The sequence below is a fragment of the Lipophrys pholis genome, assembly GCF_963383615.2.
Source record: "Lipophrys pholis genome assembly, chromosome: 3".
Lineage (NCBI taxonomy): Eukaryota > Metazoa > Chordata > Actinopteri > Blenniiformes > Blenniidae > Lipophrys > Lipophrys pholis.
This window is the reverse complement of record NC_137627.1, coordinates 17,411,914-17,435,774: the sequence shown is the minus strand read 5'-3', so window position 1 is coordinate 17,435,774 and position 23,861 is coordinate 17,411,914. Positions and strand designations below refer to the sequence as shown.

Sequence of the window (23,861 nt, the reverse complement as noted above, 5' to 3'; positions counted from 1 at the left end):
CACTTGACCCAAGTGCTCTTGACTGGATTTTGCTACTTGTGATTTGAAATTGAACTTTGTGAGAGGCGTGTTTTCCGTCTTTTACCTCGGTAGCCTCCTCCTCCTCCCGCTCCTCCACCCGCCCCACCGAGGAAGCCCTGCAGTGGACCGTACTTCGCTGCTTTGGCTGCAAAGCAAAACAAGATGAGTCAGGAGCTGAAGGAGATGCTGGCACTGGCCTCACAGACAAGCTGCTCCTCCTGCCTTAAAACACAGGATCAGAGAAATGTAACATATAACAAGAGAAGATTTAGCTGGAAATTTCAACCTGATTGATCTGTGGAAATGTGTCACCCCTTTTTCATAACATGCTGAACATCAGCTGTTCACATTGATAGTAAACATCATCACACGTGACTTTTAACTACCTCTGTTCTCATTTTAATTTTCTTGGCAATAAACCCCTTACCATTTAAATAAACAAACGTTATTTAGCATATTTATCCAAAAAGAAAAAGACAATTTATCTCCCTCATGAAAATGTTCCTCTGGTGGATACATTTCATATTGACTTGTCTTGCTGGGATTTATGATTCAATCCAGTGAGAAGTTCAGCAGCCTCCCAGAGACGCTGTAAAAATCTGAAAACAAGAGGTCGGCTGATGGAGGTCTGCAGTGAAACCAAACGCAGGTGCTCGGAATGAAATTACAACTAGAAAATCTCACAAAATCTTACTGGAGCTGTGTCTTAAAAGTAGATATGCTTAATATGCCAGGATTAAAGTGTAATTTATGTGTGATCGCGGCAATGGTAGATTTCAGTATTTAATTGTATTGTCGAGTTTTGAAACATAGAAAAAGTGAAGGAAAGAAAAGACTCAATAACTTTCAGTTGGATTCTAAATGAATTACAAGAATAAGCTGTATACATCTGCATTGTAAAGATTATCTGAAAATTAAATCATTATTCCTTGTTCCATTATATGTCTGTCCTCCAGCTTTTTAGAATATAGAAAAATAATTTCTCATCATGGTTGAGCAATACATTTGTGTTTCATCATCTATTAAATGTCTGTCCAAGACAGATGTTTGATTGAAATGCAGGCCAGTTAAAACAATAAAAGTGCATGCTGCTTATATCTAATTTTTTTAATGCTGTATTAAAGCCTAAAAATACAACTGATATTTCCAACAGCATCAAGTTAGACAGTTCGATCTTCATCGCCATTTTTCGGCTACGTATGGATACGATTGAATCATAGCGACCACTACGGCCGGAGCTTTAGTTAATTACCACCAAAAATACTGACAAAATTTGGACAGAAGCTCAGAATACTAAACTACAGATATTACACTGACTGATTACCACTTAATGCACAAAGCTTGGTCTACCAAAGTCTAATATACTGATCTATAAGTTTATATCATTTTAATAACTCGTTGAAAACTGTCTAGCAGCTCAAAGCATATAACATAAAATAAAATGAAAATGAATGTATTTATCATGTGTTCAGTCTGGTGGATGCATGGAAGCCTCTTTATAAAGTCACAGAGAGCCCGGAGAGCAGACAACGATGAATGTTGTGAGGATGTTGGTACCTTGTTGAGGAGTCAGTGGGGCTGGAACATATCCGCCTGCAGCAAAGAAAGAAGAGAACCACAGGACAGGAGTTGGTGTTTGCACAGTTTGGCTGAGATGAGACCAGTTTGACTTGGTCACATGGTGGGATGAGTTTCTCTCAGCCAGGATGTGTTCAGAATGAGACTGTTGACATTAGGGTGAATCACATGGGAGGCACTTAACTGTGGAACTGACTTCTTGGTGTATTTCAACGGATCAGAGCTCATAGAGATAATGCTGTTCTCTGTCCGTGTTCTCCATTTGAAAACATTTATACCAATCTTTTCATTTGAAGGTTTGACGAATGCCAGCCTCCCATGTGGTTACAAGCTGAGTGACGTGTTAGAAAAAAAACATTTAAAATTGAAAAGCCCTTCAATGCTTCAACATGGGAAAATCAAGTTAATCAAGAAATCAGAACTATACGTGATGAATAGTTCTAATCAGAGATTTGACACTCGGAATCAGGACTTTTCAAGTTTAGAGATAGAATTATTATTATCTGGCTCAGTATGTATCTCTACTATATATTCATATATATTTATGGTGATAGAAACAGGCGGAGGGGTGAAGAAGCGACTGTGGACGGCATAAAGAGAAGGAGAGAACAAACTTTATAATGTATTCAAAACACAGCAGCACAGCGCCATCAGTTTTTTTTTTTTTTTTTCATCCTCTGCTCCATGAGGAAACCAAGATAAAGTTGGAGTAGGTGAAGCATCCCGTTCTCCTCTCTCCTTCTGTTTGAGCTCTAAGGTGGGAGTTACAGGTCAGTCTGTCTACTGTTCTTCATGTTACCTGACTGCTGGCATTTCTGCTTTAATCCGCCTCCTGATCCCCCAGAAAAACAACAACAACAAAAAAAAAGCAGGGACCAAAAGTTAAAGAATCATCTGCTGACTAAATCCCTGTCCAGGTGGAGGCAGGCATTGTGTTTACTTGGAGAGACTGAACCGAGACGTATGAAGGAATGAATCTGACAAAACAACAGGGTGGAACTAAATACTTTTTAACTGAAATGAGAAAAACAAACAAATAAGCAAAGATACTTTCTGGGTAAAATGAGCTGATTTAAGGATATTTCCTAATGTTTAACATATCAGAGCGCTTTGCAGTTAAAATCAAAAGAAATCGCTGGCTACCATATGAAGACAGAGGGCAGTGCCAGCATGTCTTGGATACTTTCCTCAGTCAGTCTCGGGACAATTCAGGCTCTCTGTTTTCCTCTAATGACACCTTTCAGGTGGTTCCTGCTTGTTAATACTAACACACGATTAAAGTGTCTATTTTTGACTAATTGTTGTTGCGCTCAACATACGGCGTGAAGGTGGACAGAGAACGTTTTTTTTTGTTTTCCTCAGGAGGACACCAAGAAGAGCGAAAGACGTTTTATACTTCATGAGTACTTCCCAGGAGGAGATGTACTAAAAGAGTGAATGTGACTTTAACCATCCCCCCCACTTCAAATTTCTGACTGATCGCACAATAGTTTTCGGTCAACAAACAAGAAATAAATTCTGTGGCGATGATGCGTCAAAGACACGGGGCAACTTTAAAAATCATCTGCAATGTGGAGCTGCTGTGTGATGAATGACGTCGTTCCTTAACCTCAAAAGCAGGTCCGTGTGACAGGACTGGCGCCGTTCAGTTCTTGGGGGGAGGAAAACTAATTTCTTTGTACTTGTGTTTATAGATTTTTATCGGGTCAAACACACACTGATGCACACAAACACACAGTCCTAATACTGCCTGCTTTCTCCGCCCGTAACACCAAAAGATGAACGTCTCTATTAAGTCATTTGTTAAGTTGCCTCCGCTGATTTATGGCACAGCTGATGCTCCACAGGGGGTCAACCATCAGATACACAAACACACAATCACCATCTATATCACTCGGGTTGTCAGCAAGTGAAAAAGTATGTTGTTTTGTATGTTGTGCACATTTGACACAGCGGTTGTACCTGGGTAGTACTGCTGGGGGTATCCACCTCTGTATCCAGGAGCCACACCTGTGAGTTTAAAAAGCATTTACCAAAGAGCCACACAGACTGAATGGAAAGTATAAATTCAACAACCGTGTGCAAGACATAAATACAAGCTAAGGAGGAAGTTTGACCTAATTTTCCTATCGACAGATTTCTTGATTCGGTAAGCCTCTTGTGCTGCTCAGTGAGAGTTATTATGCCATCTGTAGCAGTGTTATACACAGAAGGACTTGTCTCTGCATAAAGGATTTGGGTCATGAGATTTTATGAACAGCTTGTAACAGTAGCTGTGTGGAAGTGATGGGAGACCGAACAGTCTGCCGCCGCTGTGTGATTGCACTCATCCATCACTACTGGGAGAGGACCAAGACACAAAATAGGAATAGAAATGTTATAATAGTCACCTTGCTGGTATCCTCCTCCTCCACCTCCTACACCTCCTCCTGTGCCTCCAAGATTGCCATAGCCTGTCAGATTAAAAGTGAATCAACCACTGGTGAACGAGACCAAACTGTGATGTTGCACCAAATATCTGGCGCACGCCCGTGATGTTCTCTATTCATGAAGGCAAACGGTTAAATGGATAATTGTTCTACACGTGTGCATGCATTGTCACTTTTCTATATGCATGAACCTTTTAAACTGACACTATTGTCAATAGTGATGTATAATAAAACACTGTGAAGCCTTTTTGTGTTTGTGTCTTTGAGCAGTGTAATTCTGTGATGTACTAACTGACTTTAAGGTCCATGCATAAGAAGGCATTTCTGAGTGAGTCCCTAGAACCACATGTTTCTCAAAGCTGTGCTCAGACCTCTTTTCCCCCCCAAGTATATTAAGGTCACTGTACAGTAACAACCTCATTCAATTTTCTCTGAGCAGACTTTTTGATATTTCAGGGCTGGGCTCTCTGGGGGATGAGTTATCTCCAGACAATCACACTCTGATGTTCTGCACGGCACTACAAGCGGTAATCAGCCTCCAGTGGGAAATGGTGACTTGCTCCATTTATAGACGACTAACGGGCCGCTCTTTTCTACTTTCCATGGCGCTGGATGTTACACAACATTTGGCTTAATCACCAAATAGCATGCCGTCACTCTTTAGGTAAACAAGGTGATTTTATTTGACATATACAGACAGAAATGTGTGAATGAAAGCCGGTATGAGTTTAGGTGTGAACTACCTGGTTTGGGTGGTTTTCCTCCAGCACCACCAGCACCTCCCAGTCCCAGTCCAGCTGCAGGATACGCACCTGCCACAGAGAGGAGAACACAGGCGGTGATCAAAACCTCTAACCTTTGCCCGCAGCTGCCCTTGCACAAGAGTCCATGTCAGCTAAGAATAGAGCACAAATTCAAATAATGCATCCACAACAACGCCACTTCCTCGTGCCCGACTCCAAAACTTATCAGCACGTCCTACAATTTCCTGCAGCGGAAGAGCGTCATGGTGGCATCTCCGAGCAAACTGTCAAAGGAAGCTTTAACTTCAGTAGTTTTTTTTTCCAGTCAGGGGAGTCATGTGTATATTCGAACATGTGTATGTGTATTCATGATTTGAGCCTCCTCTGCTTTCACACATACCCTGTCCATACACATGTTGATATGGATAGTATCCTCCTGAATCATGAGGACAAAGAAAAGTAGCATTATTGTCTAGTCGGGTGAATCATCACCTACAGTTTGTATCAGGTGCTGCTGGGTAATTCCCCCTAAAAAAAATGGTTGTTATAGGAAATAAATCCAAACTCAGCAACAAAATAAAACAATTCCAGGAGTTGTTTTTTTTAATCTTTAAAAGAGGAATGATCTGTGTTTATTTTCCTTTTGATCGAAGATGTGGGGATTTACATAAATGTAGCAGGTACTGACCTTGATAACCTCCTGCTGCCAGAGGGATTCCGACTCCACCTCCACCCGCTCCACCTGCAACTGCAAACAAACAAAACACAGGAATAAGTGGACATACACATACGACATATAATCCCCTCATGGCAGTGATCTTTCTTTTTTTATCCAATGAATGCACCTGGAGGTTTCAGAGGCTTCGCTCCTGGCAGTGTTGCAGCTCCAGGTCCAGTACCAGTCCCGGCACCATAAGGTACTAAAGCACAAAGAGGTGACTGTCAGTTAAACCTGAGGCATTGATGGTAATAAGAAAATATTAAGACACTTGCCTCCAAATCCTCCACCGTAGGGATAGCCACCTGCGCCTGGACCAACCCCTACTCCGATGGAAGAGACGTGTCAGAAGTCTAAAGGTCTTTGCATGTGTTGTTTCATCAATGTTTAATCGAGTTACAATCTACAGGTACTTAATGACGGGACTGCGTCTCCCTTCACACAGAACACAAACCACAGCATGCTGGAGGCTTCTGAACATATATTTGTATATCTTTATACTCTTTATATATATGAAAAAGGAGAAAATAATGTCACAGAAACAGAGGAAGCTGCACGGTACCGAGGAGGGAAAGGAGCTGTACGTAGGATCTTTGTGCTTTTGACGCTGTGTTAATAATGGCTCATTGGTCTGTACAGGTACCATAACGTCCTTTAACCCCATGTCGTGTCTTTATGCCGTCTGACCTTGTGAAGGCCGTGTGTCATTGCAGCTGATGATATCCTTTAAGTTCCTTCAAATGCACCACCGCTATGCGCACTATAGAACCTCCCGCATGTTGCTGATTGTAAAACACTTTGGTAATTGAGGTGAGAAGGATGCCTCTCATCCACCATCAAACCACCGCCGACTATAATGATCGACAGTCAACATCTGACCAATGAGTGTTCAGAAAGGACACCTGTGCAAGTGAGGGGTGGCCAGAAAAAGTCTTTGACGACACAAAAGAAAAGAAAAGCCCCAAAACAACTGGATTTTCACTGTAATGTTATAAATAAGCACGTTAGTCTTTGTGTAAAAGATTCACTTGATCTGCAGTCAATGCCTTGATAAATCTGAGCTTACTGTGGTGTGGTAAGGCTCCTAAAGTTCAGTTATTTTAGAAAAGTAGATGTGATCGGTTCAGGAAAGGCCACGGCTGTCAAAAATGACACTGTCCTCACAGGAGCAACTCCAACTCACAATATCCAATTTTTTCTTAGCAATGTCTGATTAACTCAAACAGACAAAAAAGAGATGTGTGTCATCAAGGCAGGACACACTGAAGGAGGCTCGCAAACTTTTTGTACGTAACAAGTAGTAATATATATATTATGTTAAGGCAGCTCATCATTTCCTTTCGGTTCGGGCCCCGCTGCGACTATGAGCAGCCCTGCTAAAGACACAATCATATTTCATAACATCCATCTGTTGATTTTTGTATATTCCTTGTGTGATAACATATTTACCTTAATGAATGACTAACAAACTCAGTTAACCAGTACATAACTTGGGGTCTTAATAGGAAAATGATACGCAATGCCGTTCTGCTTTCATACAAAAGAAGACATAGAAATTACAGATATTTGAAGTTATCAAAGTTATCTGATCTGTGAAGGTTTTCAGTTGAGACGCATCTTTTCCTTCACACATTAAGGAAAGTGCCGAGTAGCAGAAATGCCTTAAAACCGCGAACCTGCAGGTGCACGAAAGTGATGAGTGTTCAGTCAATTGGAGGGATAATTGGGTGGAGAAAGGCCTGATGCAGCTTTTCCTTGAGCACGGGCTGCCGTATTTATTGATTCAACTTCAGTCATTAAGCGTCTAGACGGAACGTGCATTTTAAGATAAAGTGGAGTTCCATAGGAGGACGGAGACCTATACCAGAGAATGAGTGTGCTGATGGTATTATGAGCATGTTTTGATTTTATAATAACGTCAGGGGACAGAGTCACGGTGCTGACTGTGCACGTGTGTTTGAATCTTTGTACCTGAAGCTGTCTATCCTTATGTGGCCCATTTGAGAATAAAATCCGTTGTTATGAGATTTAGACTCGTTCAGTTAATGAAGGAAGCTTAAATATTATAGTGGGATGTTATGCTCATAAATAAAAGTTTAATTTGGTTTATTCTTAGAGTAAGACTGAGGTCTTACCGAGGATGTTTAAAGTCATAACATGAGGTAATGGATGTATTAAATTGCAATAATCTTTCCAGTGTTTGGATATAAACAATGTGGTTTTGTGTGTTTTTCCTCTCTGTCGTTTTACTTTTACTTTGAGTCTTCAGGAAGCAGCAGCAGTAATCATGTCACTTAGACAATGAAAGAACTGTGCCTTACAAGTCAAAAGCAAATCATTATGATAATCCTGAGCATGAACACAATATACACCGAACGTAACCTGCTATGTAGACATGCAGGTATGTATTTACAAACTGATGCAATCTTGTTTTTAGTTGCTCCACTTTAACTGTTAACTCAGGTGAATAAACTCTATTTTCTGTAGTTAAGTTCACTTGACTAAAAGCTCACATGGAACTTCTATAAGTACAACCTACCTGAACTCATATAACTGTAAACAATTGAGCTCAAACTACTTGAAACGGATGTTCGGAGATCAATAACAGTGACAATATGGTGTGCAAGCTTCTCCCCTTTAACATACAAGTAAAACACACATAACAATAGGGAAGAAGAAGGATTTCATATTTACCTGGTATGACAGGTTTAGGTGCTTTGACCCCAGGGCTGACACCAGCCCCTGGAAACACAAACGTTTCTTATTATTACTGTGTGACTGTCACTGTAGCAAAAACAACCACAGCTGTGGTGTCTGTCTTTGTCTCCCCCTTGTGGCCAAACGTTGTAAAGCAACTGTCCACAGTTTTAATCGAACATATTTGGAGTGAGGATGAAACGTTTCTTTAAAAAAAGTAATCCAAATGTATAATACAACCTGCTGGTGCTTCAATGTAATTGCATTACTTACCACCAGAGGGCACTGCAACTCCTGCTCCTCCTTGAACATAAAAATACACAAACAATTGTGTTTCAATGCAAATTATCCTGCTATATTATTTGATGTGTCTCTGTATATAAGGGGTTTGTACATATTTACCAAGACCTGTGCCAGCTGTGAAAGGAAAAAAAAAAACAAGTTAAGTAATTAACACACTTAAATCAATGATAAGACTTGCACTTTTTTTTTTACACTACTTACAACTAGGTTGAACAATTCCACTTGAAACTGTAAAGAGATAATCATGGAAGTTAAAACAGGTAAAAGAAAATACAACTGATTTTAATTATTTGAAGTTTTTTAATTTATTTTTGAACTTACCGTCTGTTCGCAGAAGACCACCACAAGAAAGAACAAAAAAAGGGTAAGTTAGACTTTTTTAGACATATTTCTATATCCAAGAAATTACAAACCAATACAACTGCAATGGAATAATAGGAATAATAGGAAACTAAACCACTATAAAGAGTGAAAGTTATGTTAGATGGCATCTGCACAGAACACAACAATCTACTTCACATCAGCTGATTCAAACTTTACACACTCACACACACTTTACAGAACAAAGTATTTGACGTGATCTCTTTGACAAAATTAAAATAACTTCCTCTCCATTGGGAGGAATAAATATGGCAAATTACATGACAGAAGCCCACCTTCTGAAAAATCAATTAGCTTTGATATTGATGACAGTTATCCAGGAAGCATAGCAAGCTGTTAGTGAAGGACAAAGAGCAGTACTGTTATGAAAAAGAAGAAACTGGTAGAAGTGCTGTCCAGCACAACATGAAGCTGAAGCAGGGGGGGTGTTTTGGGAATTGTTCTTTAAAGAGAGAGTACAAACTGAAAAATTCACTCAGTGAAAGAAGTAGTTGAGTATATATATGTGTAACGTTGATTAATCAATACAGACTAACTCCAGGAACTAAGGCTGAACATCCTTCTATCAAGCCTTGATTTCTATTTAAACATACAGACCATGTTTGTAGTTTTACTATATTTAACATATTTGGCTGAATTCAGGATGACTATGATCATAAATTATCCCTTATATTTGGAGAAATGTTTTGAAGACCAAATCTTGTTCTCATTATTACATAATCTAACCAATCGTCAGTCCCAAGGTGTTTGGGAAAGTGTTCATTTCATTAAGTTGACCGAAAATAAATTCAAAAGTTTGAAAGTTTCCATGCCCATGCTGTCTTTTAAAGACCATTCACCATTCTCAACAACTACAAACTACAAAACATGAGACATAATTCACGTCACTGGTCGAAAGCTTTAATGCAAACACCGAGTCTTACTGGCATGTGGGGCATCTGTGGGCTTGCCAATTGCGGCACTAGCTGAGGGCCCTGCCAAGAAGACAACAGGTTCCGGTTACCCAGTGGGTTTTCAACAGGTGCAGAGTGAGAGAGACCAGAAGAGACAGAAGCTGGACCTGGACACTGCCACGGCTGGGAGGCTGTAAGCTGGAGATGGTGAATAGCTGGCAGCAATAGCAATACAAACAACATGTGTGGAGGCAATGGAACAGGGTTAATGATTCACCCCCAGTAGGGTGTCATGGACAAATAAAAATGGAGGGAAGAAATGGGGCAGGTTAGCTGCCTGCACGTGAAGGTAAAACGATGATATGTATCTCTTTCTTTTAACTGTTTATTGCCGGTCCCACATTATTCTGGACCAGGGGTCTGCAACCGTTATGGCCAATAGAGCAGTTTTTATCACTTTCCACAAAATCTACTTTTAACTGGAGCCGTAAAACACATTTAACCTTTAAAAGGAGGCTAATACATCTCTTAAAGTTTCATATCGAGTTTTGATATATGAACCCAAACTGTGAATTATGTTGCATTTATGACGTTGGATGGCGAATATTTGAATACATCATCAGTTGTTTTCAGCTGATTTTAATGGTTTTAATAGTAGTTTTGTGTGCACTTTCCCCCCATTTCTCAAGCTTTTTTTTCCTTTTATAAATCATTGTCATTTTAGTTTTTCTTTTCTGAGCTTGTTTCATCAGTTTTCTGTAAACATTTTAGCCATTTGAGTTGCACCTTTGTTAAAAGCCCATTTTAGACCAGACTTAAAAGTCCTTTTCTAAATGACAATTGTGTGCATGAATACAATTTAAATAAGAAAAAAGCATTTTTAATTTAGGTATAATTTTGTGAGGGAGGTTAATGGGACTACTGCAGAGGAGCAGAGGGAGGGGTTGCAGACCCCTGTCCTAGACTGTGCTGTGCTCTAACTTATGACAGTTAAACACTAAAATCATTTGCCATTTACCATATAAACCTAACGCACAAAGATATGTGCGTAAATTTAAGGATTTTTACGTTTCTAAGTACCTGGTTGAGGTGTTCCACCAAGATCTTTTGCTAAAAAAAACCAAAAAACAATTACCAGAGCACAATTTACAGAAGACAAACTAGATGACTATCTCAGGCATTAAGGACGGCTCTTCAGATGACATGTAACCACAGAGACCTCACCTGGGACCAGAGAGCCGTTGGGAACGCCGCTGGCGCCTACATCTTGAGTCACTCCTGACACGCTACCTCCGGAGAGGTCTGCCGTAACACAAGAGGTCATCAGATTCAACAGGGCTGCTGTACAGTATCAGGAGCGAGATGTACAGTATGTAGTTGTGGATTTCGGTGAACAATGAAAGCGTGTCAATCAATGATAATACAAATTGTCCAATATTACAGGCATTTGGACAGCAGCTCCTATCAGGCTTTAAGACCTGAGATGGATCTCCAGTGAGCATGGGGACGCCTCATGAAGGGTGTGAAAGAAACTGAGGGAGAAGCCAGTGTGGAGCCATTCCAGCTGGTAGAAATAGCTAAAAGCTGGCTCAGAAAGACCCGCTTCGCCCATCCTGCTGGCACCATGTAAATACTTTGGACAATGAGGTGGATTATTAGGGAGTCTTGTGTTGGAACTGCCGTCTGCAGCAGTTTCCTCCTTCAAGTCACGTGGATTAGTGAGGTGGTGCCTGTTACGCTTTAGACATGTGCTCTGCTTCGGTGTTTTCTGGTCTGTTTTTTTCTTTAATTATTGTTTTTGAAAAGTGTCTTTTTTAACATTTGCTGACTTGAGAAAAACCACAGAGGCACTAAAGTGAATTGAAAACAGTCATATAATGATTCTGTTTTAGATTTTAGCATTTGACCTTAACAAGGATTATCCACTACGTCTCAAAACAAGATTGTTTTTTGTTTTTTTTGTTGCGTGGATGAATTTAAATTTGCCTCACATTATTTCAATTATTCATGTCCTGAAGGGGAAAAAAAATCACAGTGGCTTGTATTCTGAAGAAAGCACCAAAAATACTTGATATATTTGTGTAAACATACTCCCTTGATTCTTTATTGTTGATGTCACAGATTCAACCTAGTATAAATTTACTGCTCCTCAAATGAGTTTTTCCGGAGTCTTTCATAATCACTACAAATGTCCTAATCAATCAGAAAAAAGGTGGACACAATATCAATGACTAGTTATATCAAAGTGACTTGGCTCACTAATAATATACATATACATACAAGGATTACATATGAACAAAGAATCATACAGATTTCATATTTTGGTATTATCCCATAAAACAAACTCACAGCGTGCAAAGTGGAGGGACTTTTTAAGCTGGAAATGATAGTGCGGATAGATTCAACATAACTGGGATCGGAGTATAGGAATGGTCTAGTGGGGATACTGGATGAACTACCACAATTAATAAATTACTGTGACTCAGAAGCTGAGGAGCAACAGAAAACCAAAAGGAGCAACAAAATTAGAGGTCAATTTTAGGTAGGTTAAATACTGCAAGACAAACATTAGTTGTTGTTTTTCTTACCATGTTTGGGTGGTTTTCCAACATTAACCCCTCCTGCTACGCCTCCGGGTAAACCTGGACCTACACCTCCAGGTACAACACTGGGAAGACCTCCAGGACCTGTTCCTACTCCTCCGAGACCTGCACCTATACCTAGATGAGCAAAAATATGCCAGGTGGAAAAGAGCGTATATCCACAAAAACAACAAGAATTCACAGTAAACAAGGGATTCAAACTTTTGGAGAAGATAAAAAATGCGACATTCACATTCATGCTTGTGCGTGTGTATTCATTTATACCATATTTAGCAGCTTTGGCAGCAGGAGAATATTGAGGCAACCCTCCTGGGACTCCACCCGGGACTCCACCCGGGACTCCACCTGGGACTCCACCCGGGACTCCACCTGGGACTCCACCCGGGACTCCACGGAACACTCCTGTTCCTAAGCCTGCTCCAATGCCCAATCATGGAAAAATGTGCATCTTACAACATATAACAATGTGAAGTCAAGAAAAACTACAAGACTAATTGTGGTCTTTCTTTCACAATAAGACATTTGCATAATGCGTATTACTGACCGTATTTAGCAGCTTTTGCAGCAGCAGAGTAATGTCCTCCTCCTCCTCCTACTCCCCCTGTCCCTCCCAGTCCTCCAATTCCTAATCCCGTTCCAGCTCCTCCCGAGACTCCTATTCAAGAGAAACGCAGCGTCTGTATTAGCAGATTAATATTAATACACTTACTAAGTAAATGAATGAGCATTATTTTTTTTAAAACTGGAGGCCTAGCCTTCTCATTAGAGCACTACTGAAACATTTACTGCACATTTTAGTCTGAAACTCAAACAAATAAACAAACCCACCATATTTCGGGGGTTTGACTCCAGCACCAGCGCCGTAACCTGTGAGGATGCAGAAATTTTAGAATTGGTTGGATCTTAACAAAACTGCTGAAGGAGGAAGGTGTTTTTAGCAGCTTACCACCGTAGCCGGCACCACCTGGTATCAGCTGACCTCCTCCCCCTTGGACTCCCCCTGGAAACCCTCCAGGGACTCCGACTCCCCCTGCACCCGCTCCTGGGACTCCTGTCAGTTGGGACAATAAATGAGGGCAATTTCTCAAATATTTTGGTCAATATATGAGAATGAGTAACTACAACAGTTTGCACCAAATAAGTAAGTCTGACCTCAATTATGCTGTTTTGAATTAAAAAAAAATAAAAAATTCTCACCATATTTAGGTGGTTTGACACCAGCACCCAGAGCTGCACCAGAAACGTGCCAGAAGAAGTGAGATTAAAACATAATGAACACATGTTGGCAAACTATTGTGTGGGTCTGGCTTACATCCGTATCCTGGTATAAATGTACCGCCGGGAAATCCGCCTCTTCCTCCTCCTCCTCCTCCTCCTCCTCCTCCTCCGAGTGGAAGAGTCCCTGCGCCCCCTTGACCTTCAAATAGAAACAAATCACATATTAATGCATGTTCATCTCCACAAAGGCAACAAGCGGTGTGTTTGTATATAGTTTTTCTTTCATGTATTAAAATTCAGTCACCATATTTAGCAGCTTTAGAGGCAGCAGAGTATCCTCCACCTCCGACGCCTCCCAGTCCCGGTCTTACTAGTCCTGCTCCGCCAAGGGTTCCTGCTCCGCCCAGGCCTCCTGCACCGCCTAGACCTCCAACTCCTGAGGAAGACACACGTGTATTGTATGTCAGTGGTGCCATCTTGTTATTCAGTGTCTTGCAATTTGGCACATGGACAGGAAGAAATGAGCATCGAACCCACAACCCTGGGATTCCAAGACAACCTGCTCTGTGTCTACCCTGCTTCTGCCCTGTTTCAGCTGGACTGGGCTGTAGCCCGGTGCAACCCGAAGTTAGATAAAACAGTGTAGAAGCTCTCTGGATGAAAACACAGAAAACAATTAAGAATAGGTTTTTAACCCTTCGTACTGCACTGAGTGAAAAACCCCAAATCTCATCGTTCAACTGTTATTTTGAAATTGAAATTAACAGCCATGTTTGTCATTTAGATAAATTACGTCCACTTCAAAGGTTGCACCTGACGAAAATCACACATAATATTTGATCGATGTTTATATGCAAAGAAATAGTTTCCCCACAGGGATTATGTATTAAATCAATGCTTTGTCTTCTGCTCTGTTTCTATCTTAAAACATTCACAACTTGAAAAATGTGTATAAACTGTTGGTATATTGTGTATTCTAGTGAGTACTACTGATAATAACACATCCAAATGAGACACATCCAAACATGAGTATTCAAAAGAGAGTTTTATGGCGCTGATTACATGAGACCAATCAGCTGCAAGCTGTCTTATTCTCATGTTCATTTACTTAAGAGTCACCATGGATTGATTAAATGGAGCACTGTGCCTCTACAAGCACATTAATATGGAGCTGGATGTGTTGGTGGACAAATGTATTAAATTAATGAAGTTATTAAGCATATCAGAGCAAAAACAACAGAATTTGATGAAAGCTGACCACCTTCTTAAACATGATAAAAATAGGCAATAATAAACAACTCAAACATTTTCAAATGTTGTAAATCAATTGCGTGCAGTACAGTTATTCAACTTGCATATACTCCTCCCAGTATTATGCATAATGTTGGGATACACGCCAGATATTCCATATTCATGAGTGCGTTTGTTTCATTGGTGACTTTTCTGCTTTCTCTCTGTGCACATCACAAGTGGGGAGATCTAACATCACCTCCAGGAATGATTTACTGGGTGAATGATGGTATCTCCACACTTACGGTTTATACCTGGATTACCTTTGCCGCGATTTATTGCCATTAGTTATGCTACTTTACCAGCAGTCTAGACAAAATGCAGAATAAATGTATCATGAAATGTGAGTAAAGTCCTGCAACTCAAGACAAATGAGTTTTGATCGATGTCAGCTCTCGTCTGATAATATAAATTCAATATAAAACTACAGAACTGATTCCTGACATACGTGTAATACTGATCTTTAATTACCATATTTAGCAGCTTTGGCAGCACTGAGTCCTCCCGCACCTCCATGTCCTCCTCCAGCTCCGAGTCCTCCTCCAGCTCCGAGTCCTCCCGCTCCACCAAGTCCTCCGAGGCCTCCCACTGCCCCAAGTCCTCCTGGACCTGTTGCAAACAAGTTCATCTCAATATCATCCATACTTAAAGTGGGCCTGGTTAAAATTAGTCATCATTTATCTTAGATTGGTTTTAATCACAAAAATGTTCACACACCGTATTTAGCAGCTTTGGCAGCAGCAGCCGCACCTCCGAATCCTCCTGTTGCTCCCAGTCCTCCTGTTGCTCCCAGTCCTCCTGTTGCTCCCAGTCCTCCTACTCCTGTGGAATATGAGAGTACTTTCAAATCCTTTTCAGCTGAATGTGGCTTGGTCGCTGATCACTCAGATTTCTCTTTCAGTTGTTTAATATCATCACTTTACTTTACCATATTTGGCAGCTTTTGCAGCAGCAGCACCTCCTCCAAGTCCTCCTAGTCCTGCTCTTCCTAGTCCTGCTCCTCCGTGTCCTCCTGCTCCTCCGTGTCCTCCTGCTCCTCCGTGTCCTGCTCCTCCGAACCCTGCTCCTCCGAACCCTGCTCCTCCATGTCCTCCTGCTCCTCCAAACCCTGCTACTCCTGTAGAAATCAGTTACATCTTCAAATTCTCCTCTGAATACAAATATCATATCTTAGTTGACTGAAATGAAGTTGATTAATTTACCATATTTGGCAGCTTTGGCAGCGGCAGCACCCCCTCCTAGCCCACCTTGTCCGGCTCCTCCAAGTCCTCCATGTCCTCCAAACCCTCCAGTTCCTCCAAGTCCTGCTCCTCCTAGTCCTCCCACCCCTGAGAAAAACAAGTTTGTTTTAAAATGCTCTTCTTGGTAGAAATAAAATTTAAAGTTGACTGACATCAAATCAACTTACCATATTTGGCCGCTTTGGCAGCAGCAGCAGCACTGCCTGGTCCTCCTCCTCCTCCTAGTCCCCCAAATCCTCCTCCTAGTCCCCCAAATCCTCCTCCTAGTCCCCCAAATCCTGCTCCTAGTCCTCCTCCTTGTGCCCCTAGTCCTCCTGCCCCACCTGAACAGACATAAAATATGGTCAAAGAGGAGAATGAGAAAGGATAGTTTCAATAACGTACCTCTGATCGGGGTGACAGTGTGACATATTGTTAAAACAATATTAAAATCACATCATCTTATGTCATACCATACTTCGCCGCTTTGGCTGCTGGAGAATAACCACCTCCAGGGACTCCAAGTGGTACCCTTCCTGGTACCCCTCCTGGTACCCCTCCTGGTACTCCCCCTGGTACTCCCCCTGGTACTCCCCCTGGTACCCCTCCTGGTACTCCCCCTGGTACTCCCCCTGGTACTCCCCCTGGTACTCCTGTCCAGGGAAGACCAATAGAAATCATTTGGTTTCACAAATTTTATTAGTGAATTTATGTGTTTTTTTTTGTGAGCTTCCTCAAAATAATGAGTGACGATGTAATTTAAGACATCCTCACCATATTTAGCAGCCTTGGCTGCTCCATAACCTGCAGAAAAGCATTTAAAGGCAGTGAATCAACAGATATGAACAGGTAGCAGTTACGGGAGAAAACACAAATTTAAACTCAAAATGTGCCATAAATTTGTGCCATAATGAGACTCATGGAAAGACAAAGCAATCAGTTTGTATATTTAATATACAATAACACTGACAGATGGAAAGTGATCGAGCTCGGTCGAGCCTCATCCATTTGAGTCTACAGGAATAATCTCAACACATCTTGTTTTATTTATTTTTTTCCCCAACAACATTCCAACAAATCTCATTTCTGCTGTGTGATGTTTTATTCAATAACAACAAATAGCAAAGCTAATGCAGTTTTTTGGTGTATTTTGGTAGACATCGTACCTCCTGGTACCTGACCTGGATACAGTCCACCGACTCCACCGACCCCACCGACCCCACCGACTCCACCAACTCCACCGACCCCACCGACTCCTCCGACACCCAAACCTACAGAGGAGAACACAAACTTCTTTAACATACTAATAAATTATTCACTGTTATGACATAATTCATCATATTTTCTTGACTAAGGAGACTTTGTCTTTAATCATTACATCATATTACCATATTTGGCAGCTTTAGCCTGAGCAGGTGAGATGCCTCCAGGTCCCACGCCTGTGAACGAAAATATCAATTAAAATTTATTTATATACATTTTTTTTTTAAGTTCTTCAAGAGTATATCTGCAAAAACACATACCGGTTCCAACAGGATATCCAGGGACTGACCCAGGGCCACCTTGTCCTCCAGGGAGGCCGGCTCCACCAGCACCAAAGCCCCCATAACCTGAAACATACATCGTGAAGTCACATCAGGAACCAGAGCATTTCCACAGACATACAACATCAGCGAAGGTGCAAAAAAGAAAGAATTTGTACCGAAGGGAAGTTTGCCTCCCGCAGCTTTTGCTCCATAGCCCCCTGAAGGCAAGAATAAAAAATTTTGAGAAGAAGAATGTGAAAAAGTGTCTGCACTCTCGAGCATTCGTGATGATTTAACTTGTCTAAATAGAACTTTAACTATGCACTTTAAGGCTTTAAAGACATGTCTACAACTCTAGAGTTTAGCCAAGTAGTACAGGGAAATATAGCCTGGTTGTAATTATGCAACACTTTCTCTTTTGTCCTTCTTGTTGTGCTGCACAGAAAAGCTCTTGCATATTTTTCACGCCATTTATTGATTTATTTAATCCCGACAGTCCAACACCATGGTAACAATCTACAGATGACAGAGAAGCAGGATTATTCATTTGCTACCTGTCACGTATAACTCATACAGCATGTTGTGCCTCTGTCATGTTTAAAAAACAAACAAACAACAAACAAAAAAACACCAATGAGGAAGACACGTTTGAGAATTCTTGTGCGAATAAAGTGGTCCAAAGTCTGTTTCTCTACAAAATGAAGTATCTGCAAAAACATACATACGAAAGTCTATAAACATTTGTCTGAACCAGGCCTGGTTTACAAACATTATGCGACTGGTATCATGTGATTACAATCACGCAAAAATGTTTTAAAAATGTATATTTGACCCCAAAAAAAATGTATGCTGCAAAATTTCTTTTTTAGTTTTCATTTTCTCATTAATGCCATTTTAAATCTTTTTTTTTTTTGGGGGGGGGGGGGGGGGGGTATGCGTAAGTTAGCAAACTTTTTGAACTGTAGGACAGTTTGGCGGTAAATTAATATAATGTTCTGCTCTGGAGGACATCAGAAAGCTGGCATCTGGACAAACAGCAGACGACCTTTGTTTGGATTCAACCAGTGAAAAACCAAACAAGCACAGAACAGCTTTGTTTCTCACTCACAAACACACCGTAATGCAAACCGTATATACACATTTACATTTGCAGGAAACATCTGCACCTTGTGTTTTCGGTGATTTGAGTGGATATCCATGAAACACGCCTGGCTGCAATGATCCGCCATACCCACGACCTCCTGCAAGCAAGAATGTCTCTCATCCTCATTCTCATCATGTCAATATTATTGGAAAAATAATGTTTTGTAAATGCAAAAATATTAAGTTACCTGGGCCCTGACCTCCCTGTCCTCCTCCTCCTCCAACTGAATGAAAATGAACAAACAGACAAAAAAAGGAGAAAAAAAAAACACATATCAAAGTTAGATGTATTGTAGGTCAAACACTGATTGATGGGAAATATTAGACAAAACTAACACAGCAACTATCCTGGAAATACAGTATTAAAATGCAGATAAACTAGGCTTTTGTGTTTTAGTGTCCTTTCCTTTAAAAAAATGTATTTTATTCATTCTATCTTTATTTATGTCTATAGCTATCTATGTTTACCTGCTATGTGACATTCATTAACAATTGACCACGGTGCACCAGATCACTACCAGCCACTCAGCCTTACTTGATTTGGGATTCAGGTCAGTCCCCGTGGGCACCCCAGGCAAAACTCCGCGACCACCAAACCCTGAATGAGCCATACGAGACCAGAAGACAGCGAAATGAAAACATGGGTGGCGGCAAACAACCTGACGTTGAATCAGTGACCGAAACAAACCTTGTCCTGGCACCATTCCATTTTGGTAAAGTCCAGGCACGCCCACCCCTGTCACAGCCAATGAGAGGACAAAAGTGTCTGTTTGTTTTAACCGGGTGAGTGGAAATGAAACAAAACAGGGTCCAGAAAAGATTTTGTGGATTTAATCTTTCTGTGGTTTATTTAGATATTTACTGGAAAGGCGCTGCTTTCATCGGCTTCATCCCAGCAAACTAAAGAGTTTCAGTGCTTCACCTGCTTTTGATTTTGCTTCAGCAGATGAAATGATTGGCAGTAATCCTGATTATAATGGGGTAATTCCTACATGAGGTTCCAGCTGTAACAAAGTGAATCAATTTGCTGATCATATTATACATTAACATTTAAGCTGAACACAAAACACATTTACCCGGACAAAAATCTTTTTTTTTCTTTTTGCTGTATAAAAAACACTGAATCCGTCTCTCCTTTAAAATATTGTGTATTAGTTAAAATTGTACGTGAAGTTGATTTTAAATCCTACAATTTTAAGTGTTGTAAGCTGCAGTCACACATTTGCCGTACCTTTTTTAACTTTTACCAAACAATTAGTTTGTTGTGCAAATATTTGCTGTACTTTTAAAAGTTTTTTCTGGCCATGCCAAACACCTGCCGCATGCAATGGAATTTATATTCTAAGTGGCTCTGCGGCTTCGTGGACTGCATCCTGTCAGTTCAAGAGTTTATTGTTGAGTCTACCAAACCTGGCACTTTGGCAGCTTTCTTTCCTGCAGCACCACCCGCCCCTCCTGGGAGGCCCGTCTGAGGAATAACAGGCACTGAAAAAAAAAAAAGAGAAAAGAAACACATTAAAAACTACTTAGCTCACTTAAAAGAATTTGACAATCACACAGTGTGAAAAACACAGACGCATACATCTTTGCAAATGTGCCGAGTTCAAAATCCTTTTGACTATGATTTATGACTCATGAGGACTTTTTTCTACTGCTCACAGCAGTATTTATTTTTTTTATTTATTATAAGAGGAAAAGTACTGGGTTTGGACCACAAACTGGCGTTTTCTCAGAGAAATCAAATCCAGTTTGCTTGACAATGAGCCAATTTTGGCTTTGGAAAGCAGCTCTTAGGAAAATAAATGAAAGATAGATGAATAAATAAATAATTGAAAAGGGAACAGTGAAAATGATGTGTTGTGTGTTTCTTGCCTCCAGCAGGCACTGCAGCTCCAGTTCCAGCAACTCCAGGCCCGATCCCTGTTCCCCCAGCCCCTGTTTGAGCACAACGTACGCAGGAATAAAATATTTGAAAATATTTTGTAGTTGAATTTGTTTCGTCAGCACCCATTAGAGAAACCCTGTTCCTGCTGCTGATGTTTGAGTTATGTCCATCACTTAATGCTGTCATGGGGATTTGCATGCTTCATGGTGACACTTTGATTTGCATTAGGTGTGTTGGAGCAGAACACATCAGACAGACAGTGTTACAACAGGAAGAGGCCTTTTTTGAGAAGTGAAAACGAGCACCATAGGATGTGTGACTGCTGTCCACTAGAGGGCTCTGTGTTATCGACAAGCAGTAACAGGCTGCTTAAGGAGAAGCTAATGTGACCCTTCAAGCCTGTCGTCAGCCATGACCAAATGCAACGTCGACTGGCTGAATGTTACTATAATCAGAGGAGGCGCACAGCACGCATGGCATTTTCTTTATCTCATCAAATGGCTCATTTCTTTGGCTATCCCATAATGCAGGAAATGAGCTGTCAGCTTCAGCTTCTAAGGGGCCTTGGCAGCAGAACAAAACTCTTACATTTATTTTCTTAAACCCCTTTTCATTTTTAATCTCCATACTTTGCCGGACACACATTGCGCACAACCTGCAAGTATGTGTTCTGGAAGAGTTGGTGAGGGAAAGTTTGGCAAGAGAGAGCTCTACTTTATCTGTTTCAGAGGAATCATTATTTTGAATAACATGAAAACAGTACAGAGTGAATGTGGAGACCCAAGGCCTGTCATTGCCAGCCGATGCTTAAGTGCCGGCTCGGTGCCACAAATGTGGTCGCAGCTGTGACTGAGCCCTCCTAAGTTCATATTCAATTAGTCATTCTATTTCAAAGCAAATCATATGCATGCTCGCAGCGCAGGCCTTCGGGTCAGCCGGGGGCCCGCTGAGGTTCAAACTCTCAAATCTTTGCAGAACCAGGATAAAAAAAATAAAAAAATGGTGGTCTTCGCCAGAACAGTGTTTTCATGCAGAATTACCATTAATTGAAAACATTCATTTTGGCTTTCTCTTAACATGCAGGCATGCAGATCTAGAGAAGTATCCTTCAGTCTGTGTTCAGCACAGTTTGAAGTCTGTCAGCGGTCAAAAATGTGCTTACCTCCTTGTGGTAGCAGAGGGCCTCCTGCACCTGCTAGAAGGAGAAACATAAATTCAGATATTTGTCATGACAGATTCAGAAAAACCATCAAGGAACCTCAATAGAAAGAAATGTGTGTGTGTGTGTGTGTGTGTGTGTGTGTGTGTGTGTGTGTGTGTGTGTGTGTGTGTGTGTGTGTGTGTGTGTGTGTGTGTGTGTGTGTGTGTGTGTGTGTGTGTGTGTGATTTTATATATTTTTTTATATGAATTTGTAGAGAGCAGAATCATGATCCATACTTTGTCAATCAGGTAGTAAATGACCTCTCCAGTCTGAGTGAAATGAAACTGCGAGAATTACAGTTAAATTAGATGAGATCAATATGGTGTAATCTGCAATCAACAACGCTAAAGCATTTTTAACAGCAGTAGATGATGATACACCCTAAAAAGCCCAGCAGGGATGTTCTGCCTTCATTACAACATAGCTGGAAGCTTATTTAATTGAGGAATTAGATATATTTTCAGACTTTAACCTCCAGGACTTAAACTGACACGTAATATCTCTGCATGAATCAAAACAAACAGCTCAAACTAGAAAACGAAACATAATCAATGGTGGTTCCAACAAGCAATAATCCATCATGTTGTGTGATGACCCCCAGTTTCCACTGTAACTCACCGAGTCTTCTGCATTGGCAGTGACTTTAAAAGCTTGTTTGGAAGTTGAGGAAAATGGATATGATGTCTTCTTTGATATGAAACTGATGTTACATTGAGACCCCCAAATCTTCTGCCATGCACACTACCTCTTTTGGCAGCCTTCTGTCCGGCTCCTGGGAAAAAGCCCGCAGCTCCTCCACCATATCCACCATAACCACCTAATTTGTGCAAGAGGTTAAAGAAAACAAATGAGTGGGGCATTTGTAACATGCACACTAAAGCCAAACAATGAAAAACCCAGACATGTGTGATTTTGGACGAAAAATTCTTGCAAGAAAGAGCACCGCCTCATACAGGCAAAGAATCACACACACACACACACACACACACACACACACACACACACACACACACACACACACACACACACACACACACACACACACACACACACACACACACACGCACACACACTTGAGGAGCCTTCCCGCAGCTCTTAATTTAACCTTAAACATTGCTGAAGCATAATACCAACCCAGTTGTAACCTTAGCCTATAAACCACATATCAACCCTCAAACAGCTGTAAATCATCGGTATGACGCACTGTATTTTTGGCCCCTTCTGGAACGTCTCACCCCACAAGGCACCCCAGTTTCCAGGCCCCACAAGTCATAAGCTGAAGCTTTTCAAGTATACACTCACCTCCGCCATAACCTCCTGTGCCGAGGCCACCGCCGCCATAACCTCCTGCTCCCAGGCCACCGCCGCCATAACCTCCAGCGCCAAGGCCACCTCCGCCATAACCTCCTGCGCCAAGGCCACCTCCGCCATAACCTCCTGCGCCAAGGCCACCGCCGCCATAACCTCCTGCGCCAAGGCCACCGCCGCCATAACCTCCTGCGCCAAGGCCACCGCCGCCATAACCTCCTGCGCCAAGGCCACCTCCACCATAACCTCCTGCCCCTAGATTACCATAACCTGTGAAGGACAAAGATTTAGGAAAAAAAGCAAAATGAACAAAGTGTCGGGTTTGATATTTGTAGATGGGGGTAAACATAAGTGGGTTACTTGCGATTTATATGGCAGTAATTATCCTACAACAAAAATAAGTGACCACTCAAACTTTCAAGAAAACATATTCCAGGACCTGCAAAAATAGTGTTAGTATATTTTGGGAAAATAAACTGAGACATAACATAATGTGTACAGAATTATATCTGATTGAAAACATTTACACGTATGTCTCTAGAGCCAAGAACTGCACTCAGGGGGACAAAAGTTGACCAGTGATTGAGACACATGACAGAAGGAGCAAAAGAAACATTTGACTATCTGGTTATGTGGTATAAACACTGTTGGGAGCAGTCTGTTCTTCCTGGGACTAAAATCCTCAAACTAATATGTGTACGGC

At 41.2% G+C, this 23,861-nt stretch overlaps 1 protein-coding gene across 6 annotated transcripts in view; it reads right to left on the bottom strand.

Moving 5' to 3' along the window:
- The window catches only part of elna (elastin a), a 152,996-nt gene that overhangs the window by 107,086 nt on the left and 22,049 nt on the right, over window positions 1-23,861 (bottom strand). Inside the window, exons 6-50 of one of the 6 annotated variants that reach the window (XM_080459430.1) lie at window positions 23,153-23,428; window positions 22,596-22,667; window positions 21,811-21,843; window positions 20,636-20,698; window positions 20,174-20,248; window positions 19,452-19,499; window positions 19,299-19,361; window positions 18,952-18,987; window positions 18,787-18,861; window positions 17,797-17,838; window positions 17,618-17,704; window positions 17,483-17,533; window positions 17,261-17,365; window positions 16,869-16,898; window positions 16,568-16,747; window positions 16,283-16,438; window positions 16,077-16,202; window positions 15,803-15,991; window positions 15,592-15,696; window positions 15,346-15,483; window positions 13,889-14,020; window positions 13,679-13,783; window positions 13,564-13,596; window positions 13,313-13,417; window positions 13,195-13,233; window positions 12,911-13,021; window positions 12,631-12,780; window positions 12,352-12,483; window positions 10,988-11,065; window positions 10,844-10,873; window positions 9,784-9,844; window positions 8,691-8,710; window positions 8,589-8,603; window positions 8,460-8,489; window positions 8,184-8,231; window positions 5,765-5,812; window positions 5,617-5,691; window positions 5,460-5,519; window positions 5,172-5,207; window positions 4,772-4,840; window positions 3,990-4,052; window positions 3,562-3,609; window positions 2,399-2,431; window positions 1,579-1,614; window positions 86-166 (exon numbers count right to left, since the gene is read on the bottom strand). In XM_080459430.1, coding sequence (XP_080315556.1) covers window positions 86-166; window positions 1,579-1,614; window positions 2,399-2,431; window positions 3,562-3,609; window positions 3,990-4,052; window positions 4,772-4,840; window positions 5,172-5,207; window positions 5,460-5,519; window positions 5,617-5,691; window positions 5,765-5,812; window positions 8,184-8,231; window positions 8,460-8,489; window positions 8,589-8,603; window positions 8,691-8,710; window positions 9,784-9,844; window positions 10,844-10,873; window positions 10,988-11,065; window positions 12,352-12,483; window positions 12,631-12,780; window positions 12,911-13,021; window positions 13,195-13,233; window positions 13,313-13,417; window positions 13,564-13,596; window positions 13,679-13,783; window positions 13,889-14,020; window positions 15,346-15,483; window positions 15,592-15,696; window positions 15,803-15,991; window positions 16,077-16,202; window positions 16,283-16,438; window positions 16,568-16,747; window positions 16,869-16,898; window positions 17,261-17,365; window positions 17,483-17,533; window positions 17,618-17,704; window positions 17,797-17,838; window positions 18,787-18,861; window positions 18,952-18,987; window positions 19,299-19,361; window positions 19,452-19,499; window positions 20,174-20,248; window positions 20,636-20,698; window positions 21,811-21,843; window positions 22,596-22,667; window positions 23,153-23,428 — 3,588 coding nt within the window. Of the gene's footprint in view, window positions 1-85; window positions 167-1,578; window positions 1,615-2,398; window positions 2,432-3,561; window positions 3,610-3,989; window positions 4,053-4,771; window positions 4,841-5,171; window positions 5,208-5,459; window positions 5,520-5,616; window positions 5,692-5,764; window positions 5,813-8,183; window positions 8,232-8,459; window positions 8,490-8,588; window positions 8,604-8,690; window positions 8,711-9,783; window positions 9,845-10,843; window positions 10,874-10,987; window positions 11,066-12,351; window positions 12,484-12,630; window positions 12,781-12,910; window positions 13,022-13,194; window positions 13,234-13,312; window positions 13,418-13,563; window positions 13,597-13,678; window positions 13,784-13,888; window positions 14,021-15,345; window positions 15,484-15,591; window positions 15,697-15,802; window positions 15,992-16,076; window positions 16,203-16,282; window positions 16,439-16,567; window positions 16,748-16,868; window positions 16,899-17,260; window positions 17,366-17,482; window positions 17,534-17,617; window positions 17,705-17,796; window positions 17,839-18,786; window positions 18,878-18,951; window positions 18,988-19,281; window positions 19,362-19,451; window positions 19,500-20,173; window positions 20,249-20,635; window positions 20,699-21,810; window positions 21,844-22,595; window positions 22,668-23,152; window positions 23,429-23,861 lie in introns of all 6 variants that reach the window. The other 5 variants (XM_080459431.1, XM_080459432.1, XM_080459433.1 and 2 more) reach the window with 5 other exon arrangements.